The sequence below is a fragment of the Rattus norvegicus genome, chromosome 1, assembly GCF_021556685.1.
Source record: "Rattus norvegicus strain SHRSP/BbbUtx chromosome 1, alternate assembly SHRSP_T2T, whole genome shotgun sequence".
In the NCBI taxonomy this organism is placed as follows: Eukaryota; Metazoa; Chordata; class Mammalia; order Rodentia; family Muridae; genus Rattus; species Rattus norvegicus.
Window position 1 is genome coordinate 150249932 of NC_141534.1, and position 15907 is coordinate 150265838.

The 15907-nt window shown below is 43.5% G+C and overlaps 1 protein-coding gene across 3 annotated transcripts in view; it reads right to left on the bottom strand.

Annotated features, from left to right (window-relative positions):
* Positions 1-8814: 8814 nt before the first annotated feature.
* The window catches only part of Cfap161 (cilia and flagella associated protein 161), a 39534-nt gene continuing 32441 nt past the window's right edge, over positions 8815-15907 (bottom strand). For 2 of the 3 annotated variants that reach the window (XM_087558197.1, XM_087558188.1), the window contains 3 exons: positions 13223-13381; positions 10217-10290; positions 8934-9482 (listed from right to left, as the gene is read on the bottom strand). In XM_087558197.1, the coding sequence (XP_087414323.1) occupies positions 9290-9482; positions 10217-10290; positions 13223-13381 (426 nt within the window). In that variant the 3' untranslated portion in view covers positions 8934-9289. Of the gene's footprint in view, positions 9483-10216; positions 10291-13222; positions 13382-15907 lie in introns of all 3 variants that reach the window. The other variant, NM_001100581.1, reaches the window with a different exon arrangement.

The following is a 15907-nucleotide window of genomic DNA, read 5'->3' on the forward strand; positions in this document are numbered from 1 at the left end:
TTCACAATAGGACTGAGTTGCAGCCACCCTCAACAGCTCCTTCTTAGTAAGATACTTTTCTGAAAAACTTCTTTCTTCCTGCTTCAGACCACCTCCTGAGGAGGGGGTCAGGGTTCCTTTCTCCTGTTTTCATGGCCCCTAGCTTCCCCTCTCTGAGGCCACTACTGGCACTCATTCTCTTCTGTTGGCTATAGTCTATAACACTGCCCTTCCAGAGGAAGCCAAGGAAGCACGAAAGGATGTGGAAGCTAGGGGCCTCTCCTGCCTCTCTCTCTCTCTCTCTCTCTCTCTCTCTCTCTCTCTCTCTCTCATCCTGCTACGAAAGAGACCAGATATGAACCCCTTCCTCCCAATCCTTACAGCCCCCAAGCAAGCCAGGCAAGCTATGGACCCTGGCAGCTCAGTGCAAGGGTGGTGCTCCTTCCTGCCCGTCTGTTTGGAAGCACATTCAGGAGACATGAGCAGATGTTTGGCAGATGTTCAACCTTATTCCCATCAGCCAACAATAATACACTGCAGAGACTATGAAAGGAGGGAGTGAAGAGGCGGTTGCCCAGCAGCAAGGACAGCCACAGGAGGCACCATGTCTGTCCCTCTGGGTGGAAAGAAGGGGACATTCATGTGTGACTCCATGTGCTGAGTTTCCAGCATAGTGTGCACAGTGCCAGCATTCTGGAGTAGAGCCCTGTATTGGTCAGTCTGGTTCATCATCTTCTCTAGCAGAATACACACCCTAGTGCCCAGAAAGTCTGAAAAAGTTGCAAGCATCTGAGTTACTTGTTGTGGAAAAGGGTAAGGCTGGGTAGCCTAAAGCACAGCCCAAGGACTGCTTCTGGAAAGACAGGGCATCTTGAATGGTTTCTCCACCAGAGTTGAATACTTCCCCAATGTTGATTAGGATAGGTCTCCAAAGAACCTCTTCTGGCTGTCCAGAACTAGTACACAAACACCTACCTCTAACACTATCCACCATCCACCTAAATTGGAGGAATGCGAAAGGGAAACTGAGTTACCAGAAAACGCAATACAGCTTGTATAGTCTTCTTATTAAAACAGGATTGGTTATAGGATACTTAACCAGGAGGCTATGAATGTAGTTCTGCTCACAGTAGACAAGAGGCCAGGATTCAACCCCAAAACCATGAAACAGAAAAGAAAGAAAAAAAGCTTAACTGGCAAATATTTCGTATAAGACGCACAACGTGGCAGTTTGAGAGTGGCCACTCAGGCTGAACACTAGGTACTTGTAGAACACTCTTTCAGAAAGCTTACCTTTAAAAACACATTTACCCTCTCACAACTTCATAGATATAGTCTGCACAGTCTCTCTTATTTTTGAAGAAACATGAGTGGCCAATAAATATTTAAAGCGATGCTCAATATCATTGGTGATCAGAAAAATGAAAAATGAAAATCAAAACTTTAAAAATCCCATCTCACCCTGGCTTGAAATGGCTATTTTGAAAAAATAATAATAAGCTAGAGGAGATGTGGAGTAGAGGAAAGTCTGTACTCAATATACAGCTAGTGAGAGTGTAAGTGCAGCCACTGTGCAAAGCAACATGGAACTTCCCCATCAAACAATATGACTACCATGTGACCAGGGCTAGACTACTTCTAAGTATATACACAATGGAATAAAGTGAGCAAGCAGATGACAGAGTCTCCTGCACACTGGTGGCCGTTGCCACACTCACCATAGTAGCCAGGTTATGGGATCAACCTGGGTGCACTTCAATAGATGGATGACAAACACAGGGGAATAGTAAAAGCTCAAAGGCAGTATTGACTATATAATAACAAATTGCTGGCCAGCCTCAGCAAAACAGCAAGAGTGAATCAAAGACTGGGTAGAAAGCAAAACTACCTGACAGGAAGAGGGAGGGAGAAAAGGAGGGGAGGGAGGAAGGGAGGGAGGGAGGGAGGAAAGATGTTGGAGGGATGATCCAGTGGGTAGAGCCTTGGCTGCTCTTCCAGAGGACTCAGATTTGATTCCCAGCAGCTCACAACCATCTGACGCCCTCTCTGAACTCTGAGGGTAGCAGACACACATGTGATACACAGACATTTCTGCAGGCAAAACAACTGTACACATAAAAGTAAATTTGAAGAAGGAAAAAGAAAGAGGGTACAGTCTATATACCTACCAGAGTATTGCTAGTTGGGAAGAATGAGTGCGGTCCGCTACCTGTCACACCAGCACTTGGGAAACTGAGGCATGGGTCAAGGTCAGCCTAAGATGTTTCAGAAGATCCTGTCTCAAAAATAAGTAGAATGGAATTACTTCATTTATTGGAAGATATGTGGAACTGGAGATCATTATGTTAATAGAAATCTGGGAAACACAAAAGACTTTTTTCCTCATATATGGGGGGAACCTCAATGTTAAGAAACTGTTTGGGTCTGAGAAGAGCTTGGGGGACACATAGCAAGGGGGAGTGGGCGCATGAGTATGCTTTAATGAGATAAATGCTTGTACGGAAATCTCATGATGAACCCATTAATTCAGGCAGTTAACCAGTTAGCATATGTTAATAATTAAAAGAAAAAAGAAAGTCCATCCTTTCATTATAATTCAAGGAGTTGTATGATTAATTAAAATTAAATATTGCCAGCATTATTTCCAAATTTTTCCATTAACGTTTTTTAAATCAGCTGCTCAGCCAAGTGTTTTGGATTATATAAGCAGCCATTCGCAGTTTAAGACTCAGCAAGTCACATGAGGCATCATGGAGTCCTAAATGAGCCACTAACAGAAATTTACAAGATCTTTCGGCGTTCGTGATGAATGGGTCTGCTTCACTGCACATGCTCAGGAGGAACGGGACCTTTGAATCTCATTTTTAACAGATCAAAATTCTAAAATTCTATCCTGTACCGTGTTTCCCTTTTCATTTAGAAAATAACTATTGGAACTTTTTTGTGAGGCATCTCAAAAAAATGCTATAATAGGGCTGTACAAAAAATTGCTAGCTGCAGGTAACTGCTGAAGAGCCAGAGGAACCAGTTTTCTTTTCATTGCACCACTCCCAGATCAAGGTCATTTTCAAATATATAAAACTCAAAAATTATAAAACATATATATGTACATATACATATAATATATATTTTTTCTATGTATCTACATCTATATCTGTGATGGGTATGTATATTACATTATATGCATGTATATGTACATATATTTGTATATGTATATGTATGCATGTATATGTAGATCTATAATCTTTGCATATATTTATATCTATATGTGCATATATATAGATATAGATATCAATGAGATGTATATGTACATGTATATGCATTTATATGTATATATGTGCATATATACATATTTTGTGCGCTTATGTATATGTTTATATACATATATACATGTGTATATATACAAATATATGTGCATAAATACATATGTGCATTTAATCTATACATATTAAGAACTAATATGCATGTGTGCATATATACGTATATGTATATACATATGTATGTGTACATATACAAATTGATATCATCCATGCTATGCCTATCTTTTCCAAATCATTGCAACAGTGACTATGGGCCTTGGAAGCTTACAGAAAGCTTGGTCTTAGTATAACCAGAAGCTTGTGTCCTAACTCAGAGGATCTGAGTTTCTGGGAACCACCCTTCTGTGTTCTGCTTTTTCAAGACTCTGTGTGGAAGATCTCACTGAATTTGTCCTTCTGCAACCTTCTCATTTCATTTAGCACAATGCTCTAGGTTTATCTTTGTTGCCACAAATGCTTCTGGTCCCACTGTGGTTCCTGACATGACAAGTGTTCATATCTCCACCCTTCTCTGTGGCCATCTCACCATCTCACCAGAATGGACTTTATCTGAGCTGGGATTGTTCTTAAGCCTCCCTCCCACTGCCTCCTTCTCCCTGTTCCATTGCTTGCAGGCCTGGGTCTTCCAACAAAGCTCTGATAATGTAGAGCTCTAGATCCCCTCAGATAGCCCGGTTATGGACAGTGGTCACCTCCTATGTGATCATGGAAGACCACAGCATCCCTTTGAGCTCCCATTCAAAGTTATCATCCATCGTCATAGTTTCACTGTGCAAATTGGGCACAGTTTTGGGCATTAAGCACTCAACATGCTCTTCCATCCTCTGTCAGTAGCAGGACATATTTGCAGCAGGTCCCGTGTGTAACTTGAATGCACATCTAAGGTTAGAAAATGTCTCAGCATTTCTGAGTTTCAGCATCAGTAGTCCTGTCAATCTCAGGATCTCTGTCTAAGAGACAACAGAGTTAGAGAGTTGCCCAGTCTGCCTGACACGCTTGTTGCTGATCATGTGACACAGACTCTGCTAACCTAGCTTGTGGATTTCCTGTTCTGTAAATTTCCGATAATTTGCCTATCTCATAGGCGGTGAAAATTAAATTGATTGCCATGGGAGTAAGGAAACAACCAAAGACCTAGCACACAGCAAGCAATCAAGAAACATTGGTGTTGGTGATGGTGACAGCAACAGTGCTCTACACGGGGGACAGACTGGGAGCTCCATTCTCTGCCTTCAGAGAGCTTGCTGCTCAGCACTGTAGCAAAGGAAAGAAATACCATTTTCATTCACAATGGAAGTTGGTGATAGAGAAGGTAATTCGTGTGCAGTACGAGGCAAGTCTAGTGCCCCCATATTCCTAAGCTTCCATTCGCGACATACTGAAAAAACACCGGTGAGTGGTCGTAGTATGAACCTAGCAATGTCTCCAAACAGGGGCAGCAGACGTCAAAAGCGTGCACACAGGCAACTTCCCAAAAGAGTTCATAGGGTTGTAGAAGGGAAACAAATACTAAAACTTGGGTTTTCTGGGGTTGGAGAGATGACTCAGCTCTCGGGAGCACTCTCAGCTCTTGCAGGGGGTACAGGTTCAGCTCAGTACCATGAAGCTAGTGACCCTCTGTAACTCAGTACCATGAAGCTAGTGACCCTCTGTAACTCAGTTCCATGAAGCTAGTGCCCTCTGTAACTCAGTTCCATGAAGCTAGTGACCCTCTGTAACTCAGTACCATGAAGCTAGTGACCCTCTGTAACTCAGTACCATGAAGCTAGTGACCCTCTGTAACTCAGTACCATGAAGCTAGTGACCCTCTGTAACTCAGTTCCACAGGATTGGATGCCTTCTCCTGGCCTCCAAGGGCACTGCACACTTGTGGTGTGCATAAACGCAGGCAAAGCACTCTAAAATAAAAATACTTTTAAAAAATTAAACTTCACATCAGAAGGCAGCATGCAGGATAAGCAGAGATCTGCCTGAGGCTAAATGGCACTGACAACTGTTGATGACAAATGACAAGGGGATGCAGAAAGCATAGCATGCATAACCTTTCCCAGTCTGCAGAGAGATTGTGTTCATAGGTGACATTGCAGCCTATGGTGAGTTCAAAGAGGTGCCCTGTTCTCCCATAGCCACACCTCGGAAGGTGACCAGTGTCCTCACTGAGTCCTTTGGGTAGCCCACTGGTCTCCTCTTGCCTCTCAAAACATGTCATTTACTCTCCTGAACAGCTCTGGGGTGAGCTAGCTGGACCTTGATGAGAACACGGCTAGCAAGGGGCAGGTGTGGCTTTGGAATTGCACATCTTGGGGAGTCCCGAGCCTGAGGCTCAGGTTGGTGAGTGGGGACAGCTCTGAGATCCGGATGAATGTCCATCAAATGCCCAAGGCTGAGCATTAACGTGAAACTAGGGCACACACCCTCCCAAATCCACTCACAGCAGGTTTACATGTGTTTATGTGTCAGACACCACATTTTTATAATTTAAAACTTTTAAAAGAAAATCTATATTTTCCTCTTAACAGGCTGATTTTTATGATTCTCTCCCTCTTAAAGCATTTCTTTTGGAAGCTGGAAAGTCCCGCGTAATTTGAAAGTAAGCCCAAGGGATTGGGGATTTAGCTCAGTGGTAGAGCGCTTGCCTAGGAAGCTCAAGGCCCTGGGTTCGGTCCCCAGCTCCGAAAAAAAAGGAAAAAAAAGAATAAAAAAAAAAAGAAAAAAAAAAAAAGAAAGAAAGAAAGTAAGCCCAACTAATCGAGTCCGTTCGAGGGATTGATTTGTTAATGTTATTAATGTTGACATCTTGTGGCCACCATAAGTAACTGCAGGCCAAATCAGGAGGGATGCCTGACTGCCAGATGCCCCCAGTTCTTCTCTTCAAAGTACTTGCCAATTATGAAGCTGGTCAGGCACCACCCCAAGGACCATATCAGAGGACCTGCCTCTGCCCGCCCCTCACCCCGGAAGTCTTGTGACTACCTTCCCTGACTGAGCTCGTTTCCCTTTCTGGACATTGCCAGGTGAGGCCATTAGCTCCTGCAGGATCTGACACCTGACAATTCTGCCTGCTACCTGCCAGTCCAGGAATGATACCCACTGCTACTTTCTGCGGAGTGTGTTTTGAAAAGCTTCTTTGATCCTTGAGTGGTTTTGTTGTTTGTATTTTTAATAATTCAGTTGAAGCCTTCCACCTTAGTTTTCAAGCAAGATGTATATTGTTTTCTTTTTCATTTGTAACAGTTTATTCATTGACCAATGTCTGCTGTACACTGGTATCCCCTTAGGACTAGGCTCTGGTAATGCAGTAGGGCTTTCCATGGGTCAGTAACTGAATTTATATTGCATTATCATCAAACATGTAAATGGAGCTAGATGATCATTTCTTTAAAAAAATCTCTAGATGATGAATTTACTAGTGGGGGGGGACAAAATATTTCTAATGTTGCCTTTGGTGAAGAAAGAAAAATAAAAACTAGTCTGCAGAAACCCATCAATCAGATGTGCTGTCCCTACCTCAGGCCTTCTTTCCAGCATCGCACATGACCTCCTCCTCCAGTTGGTCTTGAGCCTCTCTTCCTTCTCCCCTTCTTTCCCTCCTTCCCTATCTGCCCTCCTCTGCCCTTGGAGCTGTGTGGGCTTGCCGTGAATAAAACTTCATGCATATAACACCAGAGAGTGTGACTGTGAAATACTAAATAGCATAAAGGCCCTTTATAATGTCCTAAGATAATTGACAGACAATCCTGAGGCACGGTGACATGGCTGACAAACAGCAGACAATTGCTCAGTTCTAGTGACTGCATCTGTTTATGAGAGGTGCAGGGTTCATGAGGCAGTTTCTCACCCCAATTCTGGCAGTCCAAAACCTAGGGATTTCTGTGTGCTAGCCAAGTGTTCTGCTAATGAGAACACTTCTAAGCCCCGGATTTTCATTCTCTCTCTCTCTCTCTCTCTCTCTCTCTCTCTCTCTCTCTCTCTCTCTCACACACACACACACACACACACACACACACACACACACACACACACACACACACAAATGACCTCATGGTTGGTACTGACATACCCTTATGGTGGAAGTGAGAATGGGCCAGAGTTGGTTGCTATGCTTTTACATGATTTTGGCTACTACAAAATGGCTTCCCTAGATAGACAGGTGGTCCAATTCTACCTGTCTGGCTTTGCCCTTGGAGACCCACAGATACGTGTTACCATCCCCTTTTAAGACAATGGCTCTGTCTTAAAATAAACTCAGATTCTGTAGGCTGCAGAGATGACTCAGAGTTAACAAGCTCTTTCTGCTCTTCCAGAGGTTCAAGTCGCAGCATTCATGTGGTGGCTAACAAAGATCTTTAACTCCAGTACCAGAGTATCTGACTCCCCTTTCTGCCCTTCATGGGCAATGCATGTACATGGGCCACAGACATATAGGTAGGCAAAACATCCATACATATAAAAAATAATTGTTTAAAAACTTATAATATGGAAATCGGGGCTCTATTCAAAGTCAAACAAATGAAGCTCTCTGGAGATCTACCCAAGCATGTATACTTTAAAGCCTATTCCAGAACCTCTGGTTTGGTAGTATGAAGTATAGCCTGGGCACTGGGTGTTGCCAGACACCAGCAGTGCCAGAGAACACATCAGGGTTGGCAAAGGCTGACAGAGTTTCTTGTCTTCTCAAGGAACTCCTATGTTCTTGTCTAGATTCTTACCTATGGGGCTCCTCTCAAAGCCCATGATCCACCTGACAAACTCAATGCTCAGGCTGACCCCAGTTTTGAAACAAGAGGTCTAGTTAGCATCCTAACATTAGTTACAGTGATTATTTCCTAAGGTGGCCCTAACACAGTGACAGGGCTAGTCAGACTTTGGAGGTAGTGACTGTTTCTTGAAGAGCGTTCCAGCCCAAGTTAGTCTACATAAAACTCACTTTAACCTACTTCCCGTATCTCAGTGCATGTATTTGGGGGCAGCCTTTAAACCTAAAGGCTGGGGGGCTATTTGTTCTGTTATAATATTTCAAAGGAAGAATGAGTAATTGAATAAATAAATGGAAGGATATAGGAAGACATACTTCATTCTGTCAGACTTTTCCTTTTAATTATGTTTTTAATTATGTGTATTTGTGTGTCAGGGAGGACATGTGAGGGCAGTGCCCGAGCAGGCCAGAAGAGGGCACCAGCTCTCCTGGAGCTGGAGTGACAGGCAGTTGTGCCATCTGACATGGTGGTTGAGAACTCATCTCAGACCCTTTGGGAGGGCAGTATGCATGCTTAGCCACTAAGCCATCTCTCCAGCCCCATTGTTGGGACTTTTATAATCACATGGATGACATCATTATTGGGTTGGCTTCGTAGATCAGCTAGAAGTAAAGGTATTCTGCAGTATGAAAATCATAGATTTTCATAAGATCATAAGATCATAGATTCCCCACTCCCTCACCTTGAGCAGAGGATCTGACATCCCAGGTTGGAGGCTAAAACCAAAGTAGGCTGTTTTTCAGAGCACCACAGGGACATGCATTTTATCCCAGCACCAAGAATTCAGTGGTAGGGGGATTTTAATTCCAAGGCAAAGCTTCATCTCATAGCTACACATTGTTCTACACAGAAGAAAATTAGGGGACAAACAGCAGTGTCAAAACATCCGCAAACTTCTGACCTCTTTATTGCATAAACCCAGTTTTGGAAAGGAGCACAGGCCTCGTTGGTCCTGTAGGCAAGGGGCTCTGAAGGGGGGCACTAAGTTCTTCACAATTGGGATATCAACAAAAGCTGACTTAATCTCAAATACAATTCATTTTCAAACACTATTTGCTCCCCAGAGCCAGGCTCCCAACATCAATTTAGTAATTTTAATGTGGTATGTCTTTTAATGATGTATTCATGGAATTCTTCACCTACTGTAAAACTGCTTGGGGTACAACCAAGAAGATTGTTCCTTTCTTTTAAGACCTGCAGCTGACAAGAGCCACACGAATGCCTGGTACGTCACTATGTATTGATGCCCATGGCCTGCTCCACGGCCCGGGTATCCACTGCAATAGGTTTAGAGATGTCTAGCATGGTGTTGGACTTATTTCTGGGATTTCCAGTAACCAGCATCCAGTGGTTCTTGGGTTTTTCAACTCTGTGTGGATCAAAATGTGTGTGAGCGGCAACCTCAGCTTCCTTCCCAAAGTAGGTCCTGGAACCGAAACAAAAATGGATTCCAGTTAGAAACAGAGTGTAACACTCCATGAATGTTTGTTGATTCATGGACATTGTCCTTCCTAGAAAAATTCCTGTTGGGTCAGACCTCTGTACAAAGCCCAAGAAGGCTCCTAAAATATGGTACATGCGCAGAAATGTTTCACCCATGTCTGCAGAGGATTAGGCTCATAGGGACCCTCTATAGCCAACATCTCTATTGAGTAGACTTTAGTGAATAGCAATATCAAAGTTTTACACAAAGCAAATTTTCAGCACTGGAATTCACAATTATGATATTTAAACATATCAGATATAATATCAGTCAATAGATAATGTGTGGGCAGTGTAGAAATCTCAAAGTAATTCTCAAAACAAAACACTAAGTTTATTTAATGTTAAAATTAAATATTGGCAGAATTAAGACTGTTGGCATTTAAATTTCGGCCAATCAAAATTCTAGGTAATAAACATATAGACCATCTGTGAATTTAAAGCAAATTTTGTCTTTTGATTATCTTAATCATTGAAAACTAAAAATTGATCCTTACTTTTAAATAATTTCTTATAAACCTTGGTGATAAAAATAAATCAATGTTGTTGCTTTTAACTGAGCATCTAAAAATCTTTACCTCGCACATCTAGACAAGGAGTTTTAGTTAAACAACTCTGCTTTTACATGCATGACCCTGAGCCAATTAGAGCACTCTCCTGCACCTGCCAGTATCATACCTTAAGGAGAGATTCCGGTGGACTGCCAGGGCTCGATTTGTGTGACGATGATAGATGACAATCTTTTCATTTGCCTTTACAGGATAGGAAAAGAAAGTGCTATTAGCATTCTGTCCACTTTCCTAGAAGCAAAAGTCTAGGAATATATTAACATATTCATTTCAGTGTGGTACATATGTAACTTATAAGGCCGCAGAACTATGATGGTTTGATGGAATGCATCATGGTAGATATCTACATGGTAGAATAATCATTCAAAGTCGTATCGAAGAAGACTTTTGACAATGCAAAATATAGCTGATGATATTAAATACACACATGTGTGCATGAGTGTATACACACATGCATATATTCAGGAGTTCCTATTTATGCGTGTGGTATGCATACATGTTTGTGTGGGTCTTTGCACACATGTGGGGGGTGCCTGTGTACATGTGTGTTTGTACACATGAAGGCCAAAGGAGACAATGGGTATCTCCCCATTGCATTCCACCTTGTTCTTTGAGAAAGCATCTCCCACTAAGCCTGGAGCTGATCAACTAGATAGGCTGCCCAGAGAGCCTCAGGAATACTCCTGCATCTGCCTCCTAGCACTAGGATTACAGGGTACATGCTGACTTACCTGCCTTTTACATGGGTACTGAGATAAAAATTCAGGTCCTCAAACTTGCGTAGCAGTGCACAGGACTCTACCTACTGAGACATCTCCATAGCTACTCAGGATGTCATTAATATATATCATATATCATATATATATGTATATACATGTATATGCATAGAAAATAGCATATAAAGTCGTTGCTTCTGGAAGATTGAACTAATACTGGTGGTTTTCATATCTGTACTTTAATGATGCTGAAAATGAATAGATAATGTGTTTATAATTAGAATTTCCTGGAGACTAGGACTTGGCTGTATACCTCATGCTAGCCTAGGACTCATGATCCTCTTTCCTCAGTCTCCAGAATGTTGGAATTACAGATGTGAACTAACACAATTGGCCAAATAAATCTTATAACCCTGGCTCTTGTAAGATGAGTGCTGTCAGAAGGAAAGCGGCTGTGCCTGGCATGCAAGCTGCTCTGGTGCCCAAAGCCATGCCTTACTGGTGAGCAGAGTCCATTTCACAGAACTCTTCATCAGTTAAAGCTACTACGATCGTAATTGGTCTGGACAGGACCAAGGCCAGCCCAGTCTCTTATAAACCGACAAAACATGAGCAGTGACCAAGCCAGAAAATCCCCAACAGACAGGAATATCCATCCGTCTGTCTGTCTGTCTGTCTGTCTGTCTGTCTGTCTCTCATCCTTCCTTCCTTCCTTCCTTTCTTCCTTCCTTCCTTCCTTCCTTCCTTCCTTCCTTCCTTCCTTCCTTCCTCAACAGCCTCAGTCTGGCGCCAGTCTGCTCTCCCTTGAGAGAGGAGTAGTTGACATGCTCAATTGTAAGATCTCCCTTGCCTTCAGGTCAGCTCCTAAGCCCCAGCATTCCCCTTTACTGGAACTGTCTCCAAACCTACCTAACTAAAGTCTCTCAGCTCCTTCCTGGCAGCACTTGCTTGAGGCACCCCACTTCCCCAGTACACATTTGTCTCACCTCCACAGCTGATGTCCCTAACTCACTTAGCCATAGCTGCAGCTGGAGGTCTACTGAGACAGCGATAGCATGTGTGAGGTAGCTTAGGGAGTCCTGGGCTCTCTGGCAGACATGCAAGCTTGCCTGAGTAAAAATCAGACCTTCCTGGACCACAATGAGGTGAATCATCACTGGGACAAAGAATTCATGCAACCACATTACTCTCACAAAGAAGCACAGCCAGGGCCGCAGACAGCAATGAGCTATGACTTAACCTTTGGGTCCTCACAAAACTCCCTAAGGAAGTATCATGAACACCTCTAGCTTACAGAGGCACTGACTAGAGGGGATGAAGATCATAGCCACTACTGTCCTAGAAAAGCCAAACTTGGAAAGGATAGCTACAGAGAAGATTCTGCCAAGCTTGCTTTGTTGTGGATAAGGTGACCACCCTCCACCTTGTACAACTGTGGAAGAGCCTCCAGGAGCCAGGGTGCCCTGCTAAAGCCTTAAAGAGATAGACCCACTGAGTGGGACAGATTCAGAGTAGCCTGGGACTGTAGCCCCTTTCCTGACTAGTTTTATAAAGCTGCTGATGGCAGATGCTCCCAAGTGATTTCTGATAAGTCCTGTGTAGCAGATGCCTCCTTTGATTTGAGAGGTAGCAGAAAGCTTGCTTTGAGCCCGTGGGAGCCTCCCAAAAGAGTCATGCCCCGAGTCTAAACCAAGAGTGACCAGGGACTACCTCAGTACCTGCTTGTTGTCCCATCCCTTCGCAAGGCTGCCCAGGATCTTGGAAGATGGGAACTTAAAAATCATCAAGCAAGTGGTGCAGGCACTTGGAAGAATGAAGAGTTTCAGTTCAATCTGGGCTAAAGAGTGAGGAAAGAAACAGGAAGGGAGAGAAAAAAAGAGGGAAGGGAGGAGGGAAGGAAGGAGGTAAAGGAAAGCAGAAGAAAAACAAAGGGAAGAGATGAGAAGGTGGATAGAAAGAGAAAAAGGAAGAGGGGCAGGGATGGAGGAAGGGAAGGGAGAAAGGGGGAGGGAGAGACAAAAGGAGGAAAGGGAAGAAGGGCAGAAGAAAAGGAGAGAAGAAAAATGGGGGAAGAGGCTGACCTAATGAAGACTACATGGACGAGACTGGGAAGTTGTATTACATGTTGGGCTTTCATACATCGCTGACAGCCTGTATTGGAAGTGTCCAGGGCTCCCAGGTCTTTTGCACAGCCCTGAGGGTGATTCTAACTCGCAACCAGGGTTGAGAGAAAAGGGCTGCCTCACACTGCTGCTATCCACTTTTGAGTTACAAAGGAAAGAAAAAGATGAAGTCTATTTGCTATTGGAGCTACAGCGAGCCTCTGCTTAACTGGCAACTGTGAGCCACAGTCTGTCCCTGCAGAGCCCAGATCCCATTGTCCCATATGCCAAGCTCACCCTGACTGGGAAGCCTTCATATTCCAAGCGCAGCTGGGGGTTGAGGAAGGCAGCCTGCCACCAGTTCAGATGGGTGACCGTATCTGTCAGAGTCACCTCCTGGAGCCAGGACTTCACAGAAGACTTCAGAAGGGTCCTGTGGTCACTTGTTAAATACAGCTAGAAACAGCAGCACACACATGATTTGAGTCACAACCACCCAGAAAGCTGGAGAATGGATGACCAAATGAACTGCATTGCAAGCATTTTCTAGAACCCTGTTCCTACCCATCTTATGAGAAAGCACAATTCCCCCCTTGCTTAGGAATATGTCAGAATAGTATCTCTCCCCCATCTTTCCCTTCCTCCTTCCTTCCCCATATCCTGTCTTTCTTTTCTATGATGGTTTAAATGAGAATGGCCCCCAAACTCATATGTTTGAATACTTGGGCCCCAGTTTGGAGGAACTGTTTGGGAAGGATTAAAAGATGTGGTCTTGCTGGAGGAGGTGTGTCACTGGAGTGGGATTTGAGATTTTAAAAGTCCACACCATCTGTTAGCTCTCTGTCTTTCTGTCTCCTGCTTCAAGATCAGGTGTGAGCTCTCAGCTACTGTACCAGCACTGTCTCTGCCATTCTCCCCACCATCCTCATGGCCTTGTAATAACCTGGAACCATGAACCAGGTCACTTTGGCCATGGTGTTTTGTCACAGGAATGGAGAGGTCAGACATTTTCCATACTCCATTTCCTGCTCTCAGTCTGTTTCAAAACACGGGGCCTGTGTCTGGGTCTTAGGCACTATAAATAACATTGCTGAAACTGGGCACCTGAGATCAGGTACTCTTCAACCTGGAGCTATCACAGCTGGCACTTGCTCGTGAGTGACCTTGGCCATCTGGAATCCATGTCCCCATTGGGAACAGATGTCATCTGCATGGCTATGCTTTGCCAAAGCTGTCCCATCCTGCGAGAAGTCCAGATGGTTCTCCTTGCTAGCTAGCTCTTTGCTTGTTCATCTTCACCTTGAACATGGATGAGGATTCTCTGCCTTTTAGCAAGTTTTTAGTGTGTTTGAATTTTTAGATTTTATTTATGTGTATTAAGCATGTATGTGTATTGAGTATTTTATCAGCATGTATATGTGTGTGCCATGTGTGTGCCTGATGCCTGCCAAGAAGGGCATCCAAACCCCTAGGACTGTGTGGATGCTGGGGATTAAACTCAGGTCTTCTACAAAGCAACAAGTGCTCTTAGTCACTGAGCTACCTACCTGGCCCCCTCATCAATGTTTTTTGTCTGTGAAGCTATGTTTGAGGTGAGACAAAGAAGTTGTGAGTTTTAATCCTCTGAACATTCTCTACCCAGCAAGAGAGGAGATGGTCTGTGAATAAGAGAAGTATCTCGCTACCCTCTGGATGTTCACTGTCCTCCCATGTGACTGGTGATTCCCACAGTGGCATTACTTGGGATACAAGGCTAAATGAGAGGATTGTCTATGCTTAGAGGTGTTCCCCAGAAGCCAGAACAAACTAATGGGGCCTGAACAAAAAGATGGATGATGTATGTGCTGTGGAGAAAGAGAATAAGCTGGACCTGGGTAGGGAAGAACTTTGCTGCAGTGACATTCAAAAGACTCTGGGCGGGAAAGAATAACAATATCAAGACCAGTGTTACTGCCACGTGAAGAGAGTCATAAAACCTGACCAAGATCTAAAACGCCTTCCTAAGTGAAGTCAAGACGCTTCACAAGAGTAAAACCGTCAAAGCTATTAATAAAAAAGCACTCAACTTTACAGTGTCAAGCAAGCACAACGTGACTTTTTCTCTGCAAAGGCGGAGGAATAGGGAAAGATAATTACTCCACTTAACTCAAAGATTAATTCCCAATGTAATTCAGACAAAGAAAGATAATGGGGGAAAACAAAGATCTGTCAAAGTGTATTAGGGTGCTGTATAATTACAACATTGTAGTCCCAGAGTAAAAATAGATGACTTCAGTGGATCAAAATAGAACACTCAGGAAGAGCATGTAGTGCAGAGGATGAGTTAATATATGCTTAGGGAAGCATAGCATGTCAGAAGGAAGAATTATTCAACAGGTAATACGCGAAATGATTGGTCACTTGGGAAACTCAAGTGGAAAACCTTTTACCAAAATAAATCTCAAGTGTGTTAAAGAACAAATTTAAACTATTCTGTTAAAATATCAAGCTGTAAACATCTAGAAATTAATACTTGCTTTTCTTTTTATCAGATGTCTAACAGACTAGACCTTAAAAGCAATGGAGGAGCTAAGGAATTAAGTCAGTGAACAAAAGCTCTTCCTGCACAGCCTGCTGGCCTGTGTTTGGACCTGAGGAGCCCACATAAAACAGCTAGATGCAGTAATGTGCACATCTGTAATCCTAGATATCCTGTGGGAAAACGGGAGACAGAGAGTTAAGAATTGCCTGCCATCCTATGGGCCAGCTAGCCTGGAATACATAGTTTAATAACAGAAACAAGAAAGACCTTCCTCAAACTAGGAAGAAGGTGAAAACGGACTCCTAAATGGTGTCCTGTACAAACTCTCTCTCTCTCTCTCTCTCTCTCTCTCTCTCTCTCTCTCACACACACACACACACACACACACACACACATACACACACACACACACACACACACACACACACACACGCAGAGGGGTTGGGGGTGGGGATGGGGGT